The sequence below is a fragment of the Euprymna scolopes genome, chromosome 13, assembly GCF_053919585.1.
Source record: "Euprymna scolopes isolate OS-2025 chromosome 13, ASM5391958v1, whole genome shotgun sequence".
Classification (NCBI taxonomy): Eukaryota; Metazoa; Mollusca; class Cephalopoda; order Sepiida; family Sepiolidae; genus Euprymna; species Euprymna scolopes.
Window position 1 is genome coordinate 106652494 of NC_136494.1, and position 17889 is coordinate 106670382.

At 32.8% G+C, this 17889-nt stretch overlaps 1 protein-coding gene across 1 annotated transcript in view; it reads right to left on the reverse strand.

Moving 5' to 3' along the window:
* The window catches only part of LOC145292142 (uncharacterized), a 74630-nt gene that overhangs the window by 12098 nt on the left and 44643 nt on the right, over nt 1-17889 (reverse strand). Inside the window, exons 12-15 of the mRNA XM_080138269.1 lie at nt 14576-14743; nt 11300-11375; nt 5586-5788; nt 739-835 (exon numbers count right to left, since the gene is read on the reverse strand). Coding sequence (XP_079994395.1) covers nt 739-835; nt 5586-5788; nt 11300-11375; nt 14576-14743 — 544 coding nt within the window. The remainder of the gene's footprint in view (nt 1-738; nt 836-5585; nt 5789-11299; nt 11376-14575; nt 14744-17889) is intronic.

Sequence of the window (17889 nt, forward strand, 5' to 3'; positions counted from 1 at the left end):
CCCTCGTGTTTTCAATGTGGGACAATGAAATTGCAAATAGCTAAAGTATGCTAAGAAGACAGCAGACTGACCTGGATGGATTGCCTTGATTCGTGATGCAACAAATTTATTGAAGTCAACTCAACCTCAAGTAAATGTCGTCACAAGTACAAGTAAATAGAATTATTATATTTATGTGCGAAATAGTACTTTTTTTTTTAAATAATTAATATAGTTTTTTGCTCAGACTTAATGCAATGAGATTAAAAAGTAAAAGAATAAAATCTTTAAGCTTTTATGGAACCAATCACCAAAATAATGGCAAAATCAAAGAATAAGTTTCTTTAAAAAAAAAAAAAAAAATCGTTCCCTAAAATTAAACAAAAACGTGAAGCATAAAATATTTAATGCATTGTGTTCATTAGAATTTAGAAAGAAAAAGAACAAAAATAAAAGGAAATAAAGGAGAAAAAAAAAATCATAAGTCTAATGAGATCTTGTATGACTGTTGGAGTTTCCCACAAAGATCCTCATTACAGATTAATTATATGAGAAAGAATTTTGTCATGGTCATATATTGTCATCATTGCCAGTGAGATAATTAAGCTTTTAGAGTTCTGGGAAATCACTGAATATAAAAAAAAAAAAAAAAATTTTTTAAATTAAAAATCAAATTTAAAGGGAGACAATTGGTGCTATGATTAAAGGGGGACAATTTTTAACAACCTAGGGTCGATAATTAAAATCAAAAACATTTACCAATTTTCTCAATTTCTCTTTCTGTGCTTCTTCGGCTTCTTTTTGCTTCAGCCTTTGGACTTCACGTTCATATCGGAGGCGAGCAGCTTCTTTCTCTCTAACAAAAATAAATACAAGCATTATTTCAAAACAAACCAAAAGAAATATATATTTTAATAAATAAACAGCTTTATGTATTTATATACATAAAACTTTAATAGTGTAGCAAGGATGAGATCAGGCCCACATGCCTCCAAGGTTGTGTAGGGTTTTTTATGATATATCAAACATGAAAGGGGGAGAGGGATCAAGTGTAGCTTCTGTCTGCAAAGGGAAATTTGGTTTGTTACGTCTAAGGTGGAGTTGGAGGTGAACTGCTGAACAAACAGGTCCGCCTTCTTGGTTGCCATGCAAACAATCTGATCGTTATTTAATAAGGGAACTGTTGCCATATTATTTCCCAGTAATCACAAGTTCCTAATTTCTGTGATTCAATGCATTTTCTGTTGATTTTAGTATGCCTTCTCTTGACTGCAGCTATTTCACTACCATTATTTCTAGCATCTATAAATCTTTGCCTATTGGTACTTAAGTTATGGCAGATAAATCTGCAGAATGCATGCTGCCTTTGCACAATGACAGCTGCACAAGTTGGAGTGAACCATTGGAGAGTAACACTTGCTATAGAACTTGTAGGAATATGTTTCATCTTTCTCGGCCAAGCAACTAGTTGTAATTTAGTTTACAAATACAGATAAATATAGGGCAGAAGTGATGAGGATGTCATCATTCACCAAGAATTGTTGGGCTCTTTTCAGTTCTACTCAGGATAGTAGGATCAATTTCAAAGAATTAAGCTTGTCTTTCAATCAGGTGTTTCTTTTCTTCTTATGATTCTCGGGCTTTCTTTCTTATCAAATCTTTCTTGCAGCCCATATATTAAATCCATTGCTCTTTCTGGTTCTAGTAAAAAATGTTTTTCACATCTGAAGCGATTCTCTAGCCCTATAAATCTATCAGACCATGTATGGAGTACTGCTGTCCCATTTGAAGATTTTTGATAATGTGCAGAAATATATCTGTAATTTGATCGACTCTTACCCTTTCTTTTTCTCTCCAACTTCACATGCTGCTAGTCTCAGTCTTTTTTTATAAATACTGTTATGGCTGGTGTTCTTCAGAATTGTCTGATCTATTCCGTGCTTCCTTTTGTTTCAGCATGTTTGACTTGTTGGTCTAGTGGTCTCCATCAATTCGCTATTTTGATTCCTCATTGTAAATTCTGCATCAAGTAGTTTCTTTCCAAGAACTGCAATCTTGTGGAAATCTTTCTGTTGACTGTTTTCCTCCTACCTACAGTCTTAGTCTTTTTTAAGACTAAAGTTGGTTTTGGCATGTGAAGAGAATGGATGACAACTTTTGCCATCACAGAAGCTTGTCCTTTGATGTGAGAGGAAAATATCACAGTCGGGCAAAGAAGTGATGGCTGGACAACATCATGGCTCATCTCCATGCTAGAAACATCACAGAGCATCTGATCAATGATTGTAATGCCTGGAAAGCAACCATCAACCCCAACGGTAATATGACAAGATAGCCAACTCCAGCAACTGATAACAGAAGATGTCAAACTGTTAGTAGTAAGGTCAATAAGTATTTACTGTTTTTGCTAGAATCATTTTTCGTTTTTGTTAGCTCTTTACATCAAGTGGTTTCACACCTTCTCTGGAGCAATTTACATTATTTATTTTTTTTTTTTTTGCTTTAAATTCAAACTTCATAGTCACGCTGTTCAGTGAATGATTTGACATCTTCATTTAGTGCAAGTTTCCCAAACATTTCTAGATTCTGCATCAGTTAAAATTGCTTACAGTTAGGGGGGCAGTAACTACAGACGTCTACATCAATTTCTAAATTTGTCTTAAGTTTAAACATACAAATGAAAAATTGTATGAAAGTTGTATTGATTTAGTATATAAAATTGTGTATACATGGACACACGGTAACCTCCTAAATTATTTTTTTAAATTTTATTTTTGACAGTATTCATCCAGGATAGGTTGAGCTAGGTTCTCTCATAGAACACAGAGCATCTGAACTTATAACAGACCCCGCACAATAGTCATCAGCAATCAAGATAGTTATGGGCAGCCAGTTCTGAAACTAGTGGTGAACACTATAGACCCGTTGATCGGAGGTAGGTTCGACATCCATTTTGATGGTGTGTAACCTTCTTTTCAGCAATCCTCCTGGGCATCTTCGCCAATCTTGGAATTCTGGAGTTATTGCTTCGTGGATGAACTCTCCTGTGTTGCGGCAGTAACTTATATCAACGATTCCTAAACTAATGAACAGATCATTATAAATTTTGTAATATATATTCTAAGCAACACAGAATAACACATTATTTTTGTAAATGCAATTTACAGCATGCATATATTAAGTTTTGTTTTATGAACACATTATGAATTTTTGAATATATATTTTTAACTATAACATGGATACATTTTTCTTTTCTTTAACTTTATCATTTAGGGAGGTTGAGAAAAAAAAACTACTTAGATCTTAAATTAATAATGAAAGCCATTTGCATTTTCAAGTCTCAAAATATTTGGTGCTTATTTACAATTGAACTTAGTTACAAGATAAAAAAAAATACAGAAAAAAATCTTTATGATTAACGTACTCATCGCAGCCAAAACTCATAAATTAGTCAAGTAGTTTCTTTTTTTAATTAAAAAAGAAATCAAATTTTATGAGGAAGCAAGGTTTGTTGGTTGGTTGGTTGTTTTTGTTTTACAGCATATCAACCCTTTTCAGGTTATTTAATGCTGAATCCAAAGATTTTGAAGAAAACTTTTTTAATAGAATATATTTGTTGTTTTTAAGTTGGTTTCTATTTAACCCTGGGAGCAATGGCAATTAAAAGGTGGCTCCACACTCCCCAAAGCCCGCAATCTGAGGCCTCACCACTGGATATATTTTAAGGTCATATCCAGGACCAAGGAAGCAAGGAGGCCGGGAGTGGCAATATTGTTTTAAATTTTGCCAAAATTTGAGAGCGACAATTCAATTCGATTACAAAGATTTTTTTTTTGTGTTGAAAATAATTATAACTTTTTAATCACTAAAAATCGTAAAATTTGATTTTCCTAATCAGGAAAAAAAAAAAAAAAAAAAAAAAAAAAAAAAAAAAACTACTAAATCAATTCATGTAATGTTTTATGACATCTTCATTCCGTGATGAGTACACAAATATTTTTTTTGTAGTTTTTTTTAAATCAAGTGTAATTCTAAATAAGCAACATTTGCATTTTTAAATTTTAAAATATTCTACCCCTAAAAAATATTCTACTACTGATACTTTTGTGAGAAAAGATGCTTAATTTTAGAAATTTTGAAATCCCACCTTTCCTCACTCAAGCAGAAAATAAATACAAATCTATCAAATACATTGATTATTAAGTCAACTCATTTTGATGCTCTTATTTCTGCAGCCTTGTACCAGACTAAGCTAAAACTTTAAATATATATATATATATATATAGGAAAGGATTTCATATTGCTCCTGTGAACACAAGCTGGCAGAACATGAAAACATTGTAATGCATACAATTTAACATATGCCAAGACAATACTATATCCATTCTTTTAACTCACTGGTACAAATGAGTTGTTGATTCAAACCATGATACACAAGTCACTGAAGTAATGTTAAGTCTACATAGTACCTAGATTGGTGACTTTTTGAAAAACATCAAGTGACATAAGTAAACACTCCACTCAAGTATATTTATCACAGCCCGAGTATAACTGGTGACATATTAGCATCCTGCCACAGGGGTGATTCAGGCTATCTACACAATATAATGCAACAAAATGGAAATAAGCTGTGTAGCAAGCAGTTTAATTTCTGGAATTTAAAATGAAAATGTTGAAACTCGTTTCTACACAGGTTTCTGCGCATACACTTGCCTAATTTTACACCTATCAGATGCATTTCTCAGCATTTCTAAACATCACCATTTTAAACCCACTTGGGATGCATAAAAAGACAGATTTTCCTTCAGGCATCCTCACCCTTTTGTAAGTATGCAGACATTACGAACACAACTTTTTCTCATTTCTTTCTGCTTATAAAAACAAATGTATTAACTTATTTGAAATATTTGTAATTTTTCTCACTGAACCTTTTTTTTTTTTTACAACAAAAACAAATGAACATTGATATTAATTAATTGATTAATAACTTAATTAAATGTAATCTGTATACTTGAGTGAGGAAGTCTTGATTATGATTTTTAGAACCATGCATAATTCATGGACCATAAATTATTGAATCAGTCTTCTTCAATAAGTTAATGAATCCCTTTGTTTTATAAGGACTATAAAAATATTAACAAACATTCTATCTTTTCGTATCGACATAAACTTTCACGTTAAATAAATATAAAAATCTCTTTTGTGAATTTATGTTTTTCAACTCCTTATTTTACGTTTTTCAACTCATTATTTTACGTTTTTGAAATTATTTTTTACGTTTTTCAACTCATTATTTTACGTTTTTCAACTATGAATTATTTTGCTTGCGTTCATCTAACATTTCTATCATTCGCACACATTTAAACTTAAAGTTTTTGCTAAAAATATCTCCCTAAAATCGGTTTTCCTTAAAGGGACCATCAAATCATTGTTCCTATCAGTCTTTATGAATTAAAGAGAGCTCCCCTCATGTAAAAAAAAAATAAATAAATAAATAAACACTTATGAGAAGTACATTTGTGCTACCTGGACATTAAGTTGCATCTAAGCTGTGATAATATAAATTTCAAATCAAGATTAGAAAAACGTTATCACCAAAGATTTACCTTTCTGCTTTCAATCTGAGATGCTCTTGTTCTCGCTGTTCTTCAATCTTACGACGACGTTCCAACTCTTTCTGTTTTTCCCTTTCAGCTTCCAACACTCGTTCGTGTTTACGTTTCTCTTCAGCCGCTTTCTTCTGCCTCTCCTCCTCTTCATACTCCTTCTTTCGATCAAGCATCGCCTTGTAACGTTCGTTTTCTTCCACCTTTTTCAGAAAAATGCATGAAAACATTAATAGTAGAGGAGCAAAACACTTAATATTTGTAGGGCCTGTCTATTCATGAATGCAACTGTAAACAAGGCTCTAGACAAAGAACAAAGAACTTTTCTCAAGTTAAAATTTATAAATTTTTTAGATGAGGATTGATTATTTTGACTACTGTTCATATCTTGAATATTATTGGCATAACATTTTGGCCAATGTAACTGCCAACCTTCAAGTATATCTTGTCAAACTATGGGAATTTGCATGGAATTTCAAACAAAACCCTGTACTTAATCCAGTGATAGCACACACTCATTTCGTCAGCCATGACCAGGTAGAAGTCCTAGGTAATTCAAAAAATACAATTGTGAATTACTTAAGACTTCTGCCCAGTTATGGCTGACAGAAAGAAAGCATGCTACATCCGTGGATTAATTAAGCCTTTCATTTGAAATTTTGTACAGATACCAAAGTTCAATAAGATGCACTTGAAGAAGGTCGGAGATTACATCAACGGAAATGTTAACACTCAAGATGAGAAATTTAAAAACATTTAAAAATGAAGTCATTTCTATCTTTAAAACTTTTAGTAAATACTCATGCAATTTTGGAACTTATTTACATCCACAAGTTTGATAGGGTTATTAGAACATTGTTAGCTTATACAAAATTAGTTGACGTTTTAAAACAATTTGGTTCCATTAATAATTTAAGAACAAAACAAATACAATAATAAATAAGTTTAACTTACAAAAACTCTATTGAAAATTTTTTTTTTAAAAAGACTGGATAATTTTTTTTTTATTTTAATAAAACAATCACAAAATAAAAAAATAAAAACAAAAGTGAAAAAGGTTAAAGTAAAAAAAAAACCTACCGGCCAATGCCAGATAGTTGCAGCTAATTGTATAATAAAAATCATTATTAAATCATCTATGATGTTTCAAATAACATTCACAAATAAATCATGTTAGAATTTAAATGGATTACAGCAAAATTATAGATTTGAAAAAAAAAAAAAAATGCCACTTAGACATAAGGGGCTACTATTTGGGACCATATCTACAGACACTATATAAAGAAAGAGTTTACTAGCGAGATGTCTGTTCACATTAGCCTTGAACTTCTGCATGCCAGTACAGTCAAGGAAGTAGGAGAATGGGAAGAAATTTCTAACTCTAGTAGTTTAAGGGAAGAAATTGTTAGAGTAGAAGGCTTTCCAGCATCCAAAGAGCTCTACAGTGAAGGGGCGAGATTTTGCTGCTTGCCAAGTTTGTTAGCAGTGTTTATGTCAAAGGGGCGCAAGTGTTAGGAGTTCATTAGAGCACATTCCATTAATACTTGCAAAACAGGTAGAGAAGCAACATTGCAGCAATGGGTAGGGTTAAGTTTTGTTGATAGTGTGGGACCTATTAGATTTGACACTCTTCTTTTTTGGACCCTGTCTAAGAGGGAGAGACTAGTGATAGATGCACCAGCCCACATGTGGCAACAATGGGCAAATTGTGGCTTTGTAGAGATGGTATCAGGTGCGAGTAATTTTCTATCATGGTGGAAAGAGCCCATCTTCTTTACAGCAACTTTGGCAATGTCTTCAATGTATTTGTTCCAGTTCATGTTGTTTGCCCCAGCTATTGTTTGATCATTTAAAACTAAGGTGCTTTTCCTTGTTATGTACTAAGAAGTTACTACTTATCAAAGCCCATAGGCCATTCGAGGATAAGGGTTCATGAGTTTGTCAAGAAGACAGTGAAACAATGAAAGGATTGGTAACAATGGTTGAGACTGGTCGTAAATTAGATTACTTAAGATTAGATAACTGAAGAGGATGGCTCAACACAAATTTGTTAACATTATATTTGAAAGAGGACTATGTAATAGTCAACTGGAAAGCAGCCTCATGATATTGTATTCCACAGATATATAATTCTTGGTCATGGTTGCGGAATTTACCCTGGGTGAGTTGGGCTGGGACTCACTCCAAGTTCATCACATCCCAAACACTAGCTGATTAGGCACAGCGCTTCAAGCCTGCTTCCGTCATGAGTGCAAGCCATTCACGGTTCCAGCGATGAATCCCAAACATGTGAGTTCAAAATCAGTTCAGTATCCTGCTTTACTGTCCAGAGACAGATTTTGATTTCTTCCAGCCTGATGATGGTGCTGGATTGATGACTTCACATATAAAATCACCTAGGTGTTGTCAAAGGATGTGTCGATCCAATGAAAGCATCTGGCAAAGAGAAATTTTTGAAAGGAGTGGATCTAGCAGCAAGTGCAAATTATACTGTTGGGGATAAACTGTTGCCAGTGGACATGGAGGATGCGGCATGGGTAGTGATGGTAGAATACCTCTGGTTTGCATAGGTTGTTTGCCTACAGGCCAAGTCTCACAGCCATAAAGGAGAATGGTGCAGATGATGGCCTGGTAGATTCTGACTTTGATGTTCAGCCTTATTTCATTTTGTGACCAGAGCCAAACAGAAAGCGGATAGTTCTTACAAATAAATATTGCTTATGGGATTTCCATTTAGTTTTAGACAGAGAAAGGAAAATAATTTACAGTTGTAGCCAGACGAGTTTTTGTTGTAAATGTTTTAAGGGGGGGGGGGCAATAGATTAAAATGCAATCCAAGACCTATGATGAAGATAATTATAAAAAGATTCAGAACATATCTTGTGCAAGAAGAGACTAGCGTTGGGTTTCAAAGTCAGTTTTGTATTCTGTCACAATAAGAAAGAGTGCTCCGTGTGGCACCTCTCGAGGTGTAGCCACAGAGCATATTTGACTCTTACACAAGTAGAGGATTGCATCAGGAGTGAGATACTTTCTGGAGTGAACAATGATCCAACCATTTTTCCAGTGACCTTAGCAATAGATTTGATTTAAATCTTCTATTTAAGTCCTGCATGAAAGTTAGTCCAAGGAGCTTATCAAAACAAGGGAGTTTCTTTAAGGAGAAAGCAATTTATTTCAATTGTGATAAAGTGAGGATCTGTAATTTCATGGTAAAAAGAGAGAAGCTTCATTCCACTCTCCATTGCACTATGCATTGCAGGTTGGGAGAGAGTAAAACAGATTTTGATCTTTAATGTTCTTTGAAGTGTTGCCATAGATGGTTGTGTCATTTGCATATAGATCAACAAATGGATTTCAGAAATTAATTGATTGGCTAATTATTTGATTGATTTTCATTTATTATTCTGTTTAAAATGCTTTTTAATTTTTGTAAGTTTTTCAAGTATATATTTTCAAATGTATTTTCGGCAGTGAAGCATTTTTTACTCATGTTTATCCTCTGATGAAATGAAGGAATATCTTTGAAAAATACATAGATTAAGAATTTTTCATTTTTATAATTACTTGCTTGAATTTGATGCATCAATAATATTGGAATTTATTCAATTTTATTTTCATCATCTATTTTTCCAATTATATATATATATATATATATATATATATTAATTTAGGGGTCTTTTTTTTTTTTCGGGAATTTAAACTGCATTTTTTATTTTATTTTTACATTTTTTTTTTACTCAAAGCTTCTTCAGACTATATATATACATGCACACACTTTTTAATGTTGACATTGTACAAACATTATTATCAATGAAAGTTTACAAAGTCAAAGGATTTCATAAAGTTGGAAAACATTGTGATGTCGTAATAGACGCCCCTCTCCCTTCTTTTTATAAACATGATGCCATTCCTCCTATAATGCCTCTTATTTACATTTTTCACCTCCATTTTTACCCCACAATCTAAAATATTCATATACCGGAAAACTATACATGGTGATAATGAAATCCTCAAAATGTTCAGAAAACATGCAGAAAACAAATTCTTTCTATTTGTACAACAAAAGCTTCCGACAAGAAATATTAATAACCACTTATAAAACTTTGAAATGGAAAGATGATTAAGCAGGAATAGTTCTATGAAGATGTCTTAAGACAAGCATTTTTTTTTTTCTAAATAACTTTAAAAAGATATTGCCAAGTCTGCTACAAAAGATATTGGCTTCCTCTACTCAACTAGAAAACTTCACACCCACCAGTATCTTATATATCTATAAAGCCACCATTTGCACATGCACAGAGTATTGTTGCCACATTTGGGCTGGTACATTCCACTTCTACTCTCTCCCTCTTAGATAAACTCAAAAAAAGAATCTCTAATCTAATAGGGCCTACACTGTCTACCAAGTTCCAGCTGCTGTCTCATCACCGCAGTTTTGCATCCCTATGCTTGTTTTACAAGTGCTTCCACAGAATGTGCTCAAATGAATTTACTGCATTCTACCATAACATAAATACTCCCAATCAAACAGTAAAATTCCACCCCTTCACTGTAGAGCTCCCCAGATACCAGAAAGCTTTGTACTAATATCTCCCACATAAAAAAATGACCTTGTTGAGAGGCAAGTAAATTAGGATTCGAAAATGGAAGACTTATATACAGTCAATTTGCTAAAGTAACTGGAAAAAATACTTGGATCATTCTATTACCCCAAAAAGTACCCGATACCAATCTATCTATATAAAAATCAGATACATCTCACATTGGAAATTTTCTGCCTCAACAGTCTTTGATTCCTCTTTCTAAGACATTCACAGCAAGTACTCGTCCTTCTACTACAACGAAAAGACTTCATTTCTCCCTTAATGTGTCTAGAGCAAGGTGTCTGTGTCAACACAGAGCTCTTTAGCAAGAGTTTCACTTGTGGTACACACTGCCGCAGAACTGCTTCCTTGCCAATTACAACTTGGTTGTTTTTAAATCCTATATCAACAATTTCTTGTCATGAACCATTCCAAAAGTTGTTAAATGCAGTTCAAGCCATTGATTAATGCCAGTACTCCCATAGTGTTTCTCATCATTCAGCTGGTAAATATCCCTGTCTCGCTTATCTTTATTTTCAAATTGCTTTTAGCCTTGATAAATGTTGACCAGAGGAGCATAAAATAAAAAAATAAAAATAATAGAACCATTCTGCTACAAGTCAGTACTTACTTCATCCAGAATGACACCACCCGTCCATCGCACCCCCCTGAAAACTAAATTTTTTTTAGATCAATTAAAAAGCATCAAAAACTACGTAACACAGAAAAATGAACCACATTTTGTTGTTTTTTAAAACTTATTTCAAATGTCTGCTTAAAAATTCTTCCGCGATGTGACAAGTCACCTTACTACACACGTCCATGTGCGAACACATCATGTAAGAATAGCATAAATGATGGCGGGGAGTTGGCACAAAATAGTGCGAGGGTTCAGGGGTTAATACCATGCAAACGGTAAATTTGCGACGGGTTTGAATATCAGATTTGTTGTCAGCGACCCCGAAAACCTATAAAAAAAATTTTATCGGTCGGTATTCTGTTGTAGTTAAAGTAAACATTTATCAAAATGCTATATGTTCTTTTTTTTTTCAGCTCAGTATTTTGGAAGATATTTAAATCCAAAACCTTAAGTAGCTCCCTTTTGATAGTAACCACGTTTGCTCTTACCTGTTCTTTCAATTTTTTTATGCGTTCTTCTTCTTCCTGATTCCTTCTTTCTTCTGCTTCTTGCTGTTTCTTATTTCTAAAAAGAAATTTTTTATTAAGAATTTATTCTACAAAAGTTAAAAAAAAATAAATAAATAAAAATGTAGGGCAATCAAGTAGTCTACAGAAAAAAACAAAAGATTCTTGAGCTTCACAAGGTTGTGTAAGATATGTAATGGCATGTTATTGCATCATATTACCAAAGACTTGAATCTGGTTGACTAGAAGAACAGGTGTTAGTCATGTGATCATAAAAATTTTCTGCTGTTCATTTCTATGTTCTGTAAATCTTGTGTGGTGTCTTCACCTTTCCTGGCATAAAACAAACTTTACTTATCACATACAATTTATAGTTGATGCTTTTTATGGACAACATTTCAAATTGTTCCTTTGACTTAACAGACAGTGAATGATGGAAACTTGAGTGATAAATATTATCTTCTATACTCCTATAAATTTTTTTTTTTTAATGTATTAATGTTCATATTAAAAACTTTTTCTATTTATTTAAAAAGAAAATAACTTTGTTATATATGGATCACTGAATTGCATTTATCTGCAAAAGATCTAGCTAATTTGCATATTCTTTTAAACGTTCATTTTAATCAATTCCCTATTAGTTTTTCTGTTTTCTTATGGAATAATCATCTTTAGTTTACTATTATATGTAATTATATTTATGTATGCATATATATATATATATATATATATATATATATATATATATATATATATATATATTTGTTTGAAAAATTTTGCCTACTAAACTCCTGTCAATTTCTGGTCTACAGACATGAAATTTAATATATAGGGCATTCAAACCCACGTGAAACTATATTTAGGTTTTAGCCGGGGAAATCGGTGTGAAAGTGTGAAAATTACAAAAAAATAAAATTTGCCAGGTGAAGGTCGAACGACAGCATTACAAATATGCATGCGTAACGTAATAGCTATTGGTTCATGTTTTTATTTTTAGTCTTGCAGCAAACATGTTTTCACAGCTCAGGCATTAATGTCAAAGGAAAAAGTAAATCATAAGCTAAATGTTTTGGTTTCGATTCTCGGTGGTGGCACACATTACTATATATTGGGTCCAATATAATCTATAACATAAATCTCACCTGTTTATTTAAATGTATGTTTGTATGTCTGTCTAAAACTTTGGACAGAGGCGACGGATTTTCACCAGATCGGTATTGTTTTGAAGCTCGACTATTCGGATGACAAATATCGAAAAATTGGCTAAAAACATTAATTTCTCCACCCTTAACTGGGCACTTTTCTACAAGGAGGGATCGCTTTTTTTTGCCGATACTTTCAAAAGTCATCCCCTCATTTTGATTGACTAGCCTTAATTTAAACCTTCACCACTTCCGGTTTGGCGATGGACGCAATGGCAAAGATATCACTTTTGTTTTCACATTCTTTTTCTCCTTCGCGGTACAGGTTCAAGCCTGCCTGCTTACCTACTACCACTTTTTTTTTTTTTTTGCTCAAGACACACCTCTGGGCAATGCTGGGCACCCAGGCTAGTATAATATAAACCTCAAACATCTGTTAGAACGTATGTATGTTTGTTTCACTAAAACTTTCGACACACATAATCAACACTGACAAAATTGGTATTGTTTGAAAGCTCAGTCTCTCAGCCAAATAATATCCAAAAATTGGCCAAAAACATTCATTCTTTCACCATCAACTGGGCCGTTTTTTTACAAAGAGGGATCAGTTTTTTTCGGTGACATTTTTGCAAATCATTCATGCCACACATGAACGACGTCGCATAAAACAGGTTATCTCAAACATGTGTGATGTCACAACTGTGGTGGCCGCAGCGATAAGACCGGATGCTTTTTTTTCAACCCCTTTTCCTCTTGCATGTTCGAACCTGCCTACTACTCCTAATCCCCCCCCACACACACACTCACTGCTATTTTTTTAAGGGCTTTGGTTGCTCAACCCAGGCAGCACCGGGCACCCACGCTAGTATAATAATAAATACGAAATCTGCATTAATCAAAATATCATATTTAAGCATATTTTACGACTGGACAATGCCAGGTGGCTTGCTAAGAGCAGAGTAGAGAGGAAGGGGCAAATAACATACAGTGAGAGAGGTTGAGAGTAATAGACAGACATTTAGTAAAAGATGAGTGTCTTGAGTAAATTGCAAATTATGGCTAAATAGAACAACTAACCCATTAGCATCCATGGTTCTTTTTTAAAATTAGGATGATAATTAACCATATTTCAGATATATCTATAGTTAAAGATTGGAATGTCTTTCAAATATTAAACTTACTGTCTGCTGTATATTGGTAACACTGATGTCTCCATTTTCAATATATTGTGAAAATTCTTGAGTAGAAGGATATAATCAGTTTTATCTATTTGCAAGCCAAATATTTTTTGCTAAATACTCCTTATAACGAAACCATATATATTAGTATAAATGAATATTTGAACTACTCTATCAAATCAAATAAAATCTTTGAAAGTAATTTTGTCCAAAGATTTTCAGAAATAAACTTAAGGGAAAAAAATTTGGTGCTGTACATTATAATTAGATATCACTTGAAATGCCTTTTTTCATATCCAACTATAATGTACAATCACCAAACATTTGGCCATTAATTAGTCAAATTACATTTTTTAAACACAACTCAATTCCCCGTACCAAATAATATTTTAGCATATACTAAAGATGATGCAAGTAAAAAGTTAAACTTAATTAAAAACAAAAAAACAACAAAAAAACAAATAGTTTGTTGCATGTAGCTGTCATGGAATGAAAAGATAATATTCCAAAAATCACATAAATCGATCAAGTTTTTTTTAGACAGAAAATCATTTTTTTATGATTTTAACAAAGCATATCCATTACAAGGCTGATTTTAATATCGGTAATTCAAATTGAGTTGTATTCTTTTATTAAACATGACAATTCAAGACATCTTGTTTCCTCATAATTTTTTTTTTTTTACTAAAAAGAACAATTTACATGATTTTTAGAACCTGATTATCTTCATTCCATGACGAGTATGTATACAGATTTTTCTGGGGGTTTTTTTATATATAATTAGGTTGAACTTTGGACTTTTACTAAAAAACTAAGGAAACAAGCATTGATTAATTCAGCTTTAGTATAATAATGAATATTGTAGCAGACAACATATTAGAGATTAAAACTTTTTTTAAGAGAAAGAGAAAAAGGGGGGGGGGTAATGTCATCCTTACCGTAACCTAAGTTTTTCCCGTTCTTCACGCAGTTTTTCTTCTCTGATACGATCAGTGACAGAAATCTTTTCTTCCCATTCTTTAGTTTTCTTGTCTTTCAGTTTTTTATCTTCAATCTCTCTCATTTGTCGACTCTTCGTTACTTTCAGCATTCTCTCTTCCCGTTTTCTGGAGAGCAAACGACAAGGAAATAAAAATTGAAAATGGGGTATACATAAAAAAAAAATCGGCAGATCAAAAGCAACTTTCTGACACATTCTAACAATCTTGGGTACAACAGAGATGCATTAAAAAATTTAAGGTCATCACAAATCAATTTCTTTAATAGACATATGTTGTCACAATCATTTCCACTATTTATCATACTATAATTGTAATAATAATCCTATGTCAACTAAAAAAAAATAACTACCATGTTTGAATATATGGTTAAGTGTTAGTTTTACTCATTTAGAACTGCATTAAAGCTTCACCGCTCGCTCATTTTTCAACCAAATTTCAAACAATTTTTACAGTTCATAAGTCACCTTCTCGGCTGTATTTTGAAAAGAATTTTTAACTTTCGTTCAGTAAAACAATGTATAATAAAAAATTAGTGTTCAAAAATTCTCAGAATGTGTAAGGAACGTAGCGACGGCTTTTCTGATTGGCAGTTGGTTACCATAGCAACCAAATCTGTTATGCTACCTCAAATCGGCTTGAAATAGTGGAGATGACAAAAAAAAAAAAAAACTGTCACTAATAATTTGCTGTCCTGATTTGTCGCCCACCTTACAAATATATAAACCCTCTCTCTGTTAATGGCAAATCAACTTTTTGATAAAAGTTCCTTTGCTTCAACTTATTAAAATCTGGCATTTAAATGCAACAGCACAAAGAAAAGTAACAGTATGATCCTAGGTAAATTCAAACAGTAGCTCTACTGTGATTAAATTATTAATATTCTGCACTTTCAGCTAACAATGTACAGGGTTAAATTCAATACACTGATGCTGTCAAAGCTTGTTACTCCAAAATCCAAATGTACTTAAAAATGAGCCTTTTATTCAAATCGGCAGCATCTCATTTTCATGGGATCAGCAAGAATTTGCATTAGTTTGCATGATTATTGAGGATAAAATTAACTGAGCATCGCCATTTTGTTATTTTCTATTATTCACCAGTTTAATCCTACAAGATGCACAGACATGCTGGCATTTTTGAGGTAAGTAATTTTCACACTCATTACAATTTTCTCTACATCTATGAACACAACGCATCTTTCAGAAACAGCAACAAGTGTACACCTCGCATCATGGGTCTGGAAATGGAAGGAAACCCACTCTATTCATCGATAAATAGATAATGCTGGATTGCTGACAGCTTCATGAGCCTGGTTTGAAAGAATGTACCCCATGTGATGCTAAAAAGTTCAGAATACTCAAAGTAATACATGATCAATTGTTTAAATGTCAGAATTGAAATTTGTAAGGCTATGCCTTTCGGAAAAAAAAAAAAAAAATTTGGCCAAGTGGTTGCATGGTGATATACATGGTCTATAATGCAAGCAATACTCTCAACAGACAACCTAATTAACTGGAACTTTATTTTCAAATATTCCTTTCACTACACATTTTCAGGTTTCCTATTCGCAACTATCGCTTTGAAATAATTTTCTGGATTTCATTTTGAAGAGTGACATTTGGCTACCATTTTGTTTTGATTTCATTCTACAATAACTTGACACTATTCTTTGGGGGTGTTTTTTTTTTGTTGCAATTTACTATCTGGTGATTTTTTAATTTGTTTTTTTATAAAACAGTTTTTAAGATTGGATTACTTCTTTGAGCATTTTTCCTGGAATCTTGAATTTCTTTATAATGCCCACTATATATTTATCAGTTTTCTTTTTACATATGTGATACTATCAATGTTGTACTCTCACGCACTCAGTCAAAGGCATAGGAAGTTCAACACAAAAGGAAGCTGAATAGAATTGTTAAGCAAGGTGTGGAAGTTATTTTAAGGCAAAGGACCGAAGAATAGAAGTCAACATATTTAGGAGTGACTGAGTTTTACAACAGTAAATGGCAGTTGGGTACAATTTGTGGACATTCTTGGGTTTGTGATGGTTGAGCACAGTTGAACGTAGGTTGCAGCCTCGACAATAGATATAAATTTGGACCTTAGCATACACTCAGTGCCAGTAATATTTGTAGAATGCGTCAGGATTTTGCGATTTATTTTATTATAATTGTAAGCCAGTGCACCCCGTCGGCAGTCACTAATGTGAAAAACGACAACACAACCACAACGGGAATAGCAGAAATCCACAGCATACAGTGCTAGGAATTGGCACCAATGTTGTCAAGTGGGGACCATATGCTATCACATACAGAAAAATTGAGTTTAAGACTGGTACGATAGTATTTCACTTTTTTCAAATGATTCATATTGCTTCAAAGTAATGGAATTGTAGGGTGCAAACTCATTGCCCAGGGGATGTCCAAGGCAGTTTAATGTTGTGCCCCAAAACAGATTGGTTTGATTTTATGATATGGCATCTCAACCCTTTTTCATTTTTTTTATTTTTATTTATTTATTTTTTTTTGTTATTTAATGCCGAGTTCCGTAATTTGGATTTTTTTTATTTTGTCGTGTGTTAGATATTGTAATTTATTCAGACAATCAAGTCAGCCTTTTTAAATTATTAGGTGTTTTTTTATTAAGTTGGATGGAGTTAAAATTATATTCTTTTGTATAAATTTAATTTTTTAAGAAATGTTAGTATTTTGTTAGAATTTATTTTTTAAATAGTTCTTTCATATTGTTGACATTGTAATAATTTTGCCGGATATGTGCAACATCGCCACAATCTAAAAGAAAGTGTTTTACCGTAAAGGGTTTTTGGCACGATAAACATTCTGGAAGGTCTTTTTTAGCAAGAAAGAGTGTGTTATGTTCGTGTGTCCTATGCAATGCAGGACAAAACCACTTCCTCTCCGCACGATTTTCTGAAATCTGGTAACCATTCTCCTCTTGTAGGTTTGATTTTGAAAAGTTTGTTATTTTGACAGTTATTCCATTGTTCTTGCCATTTCTTTATAATAAGATTATTAATTAGTTGTTTGCAGACAGTGTGGAATTTTTATATTGCTTATATTGAGGTTTAGTGCATCTTTGGCAGCTATGTCTGCTTTTTCATTGCCCTGAATTCCAAAATGACTGGGGATCCAGCAGAATTTGATATTTTTGCTTTGTGAAAAAGTATGTATTCTTTGTAATAGGTTGACGAGTAGCAGGTCATTGAAGTTTTGGTTCTTTAAGGATTCAAG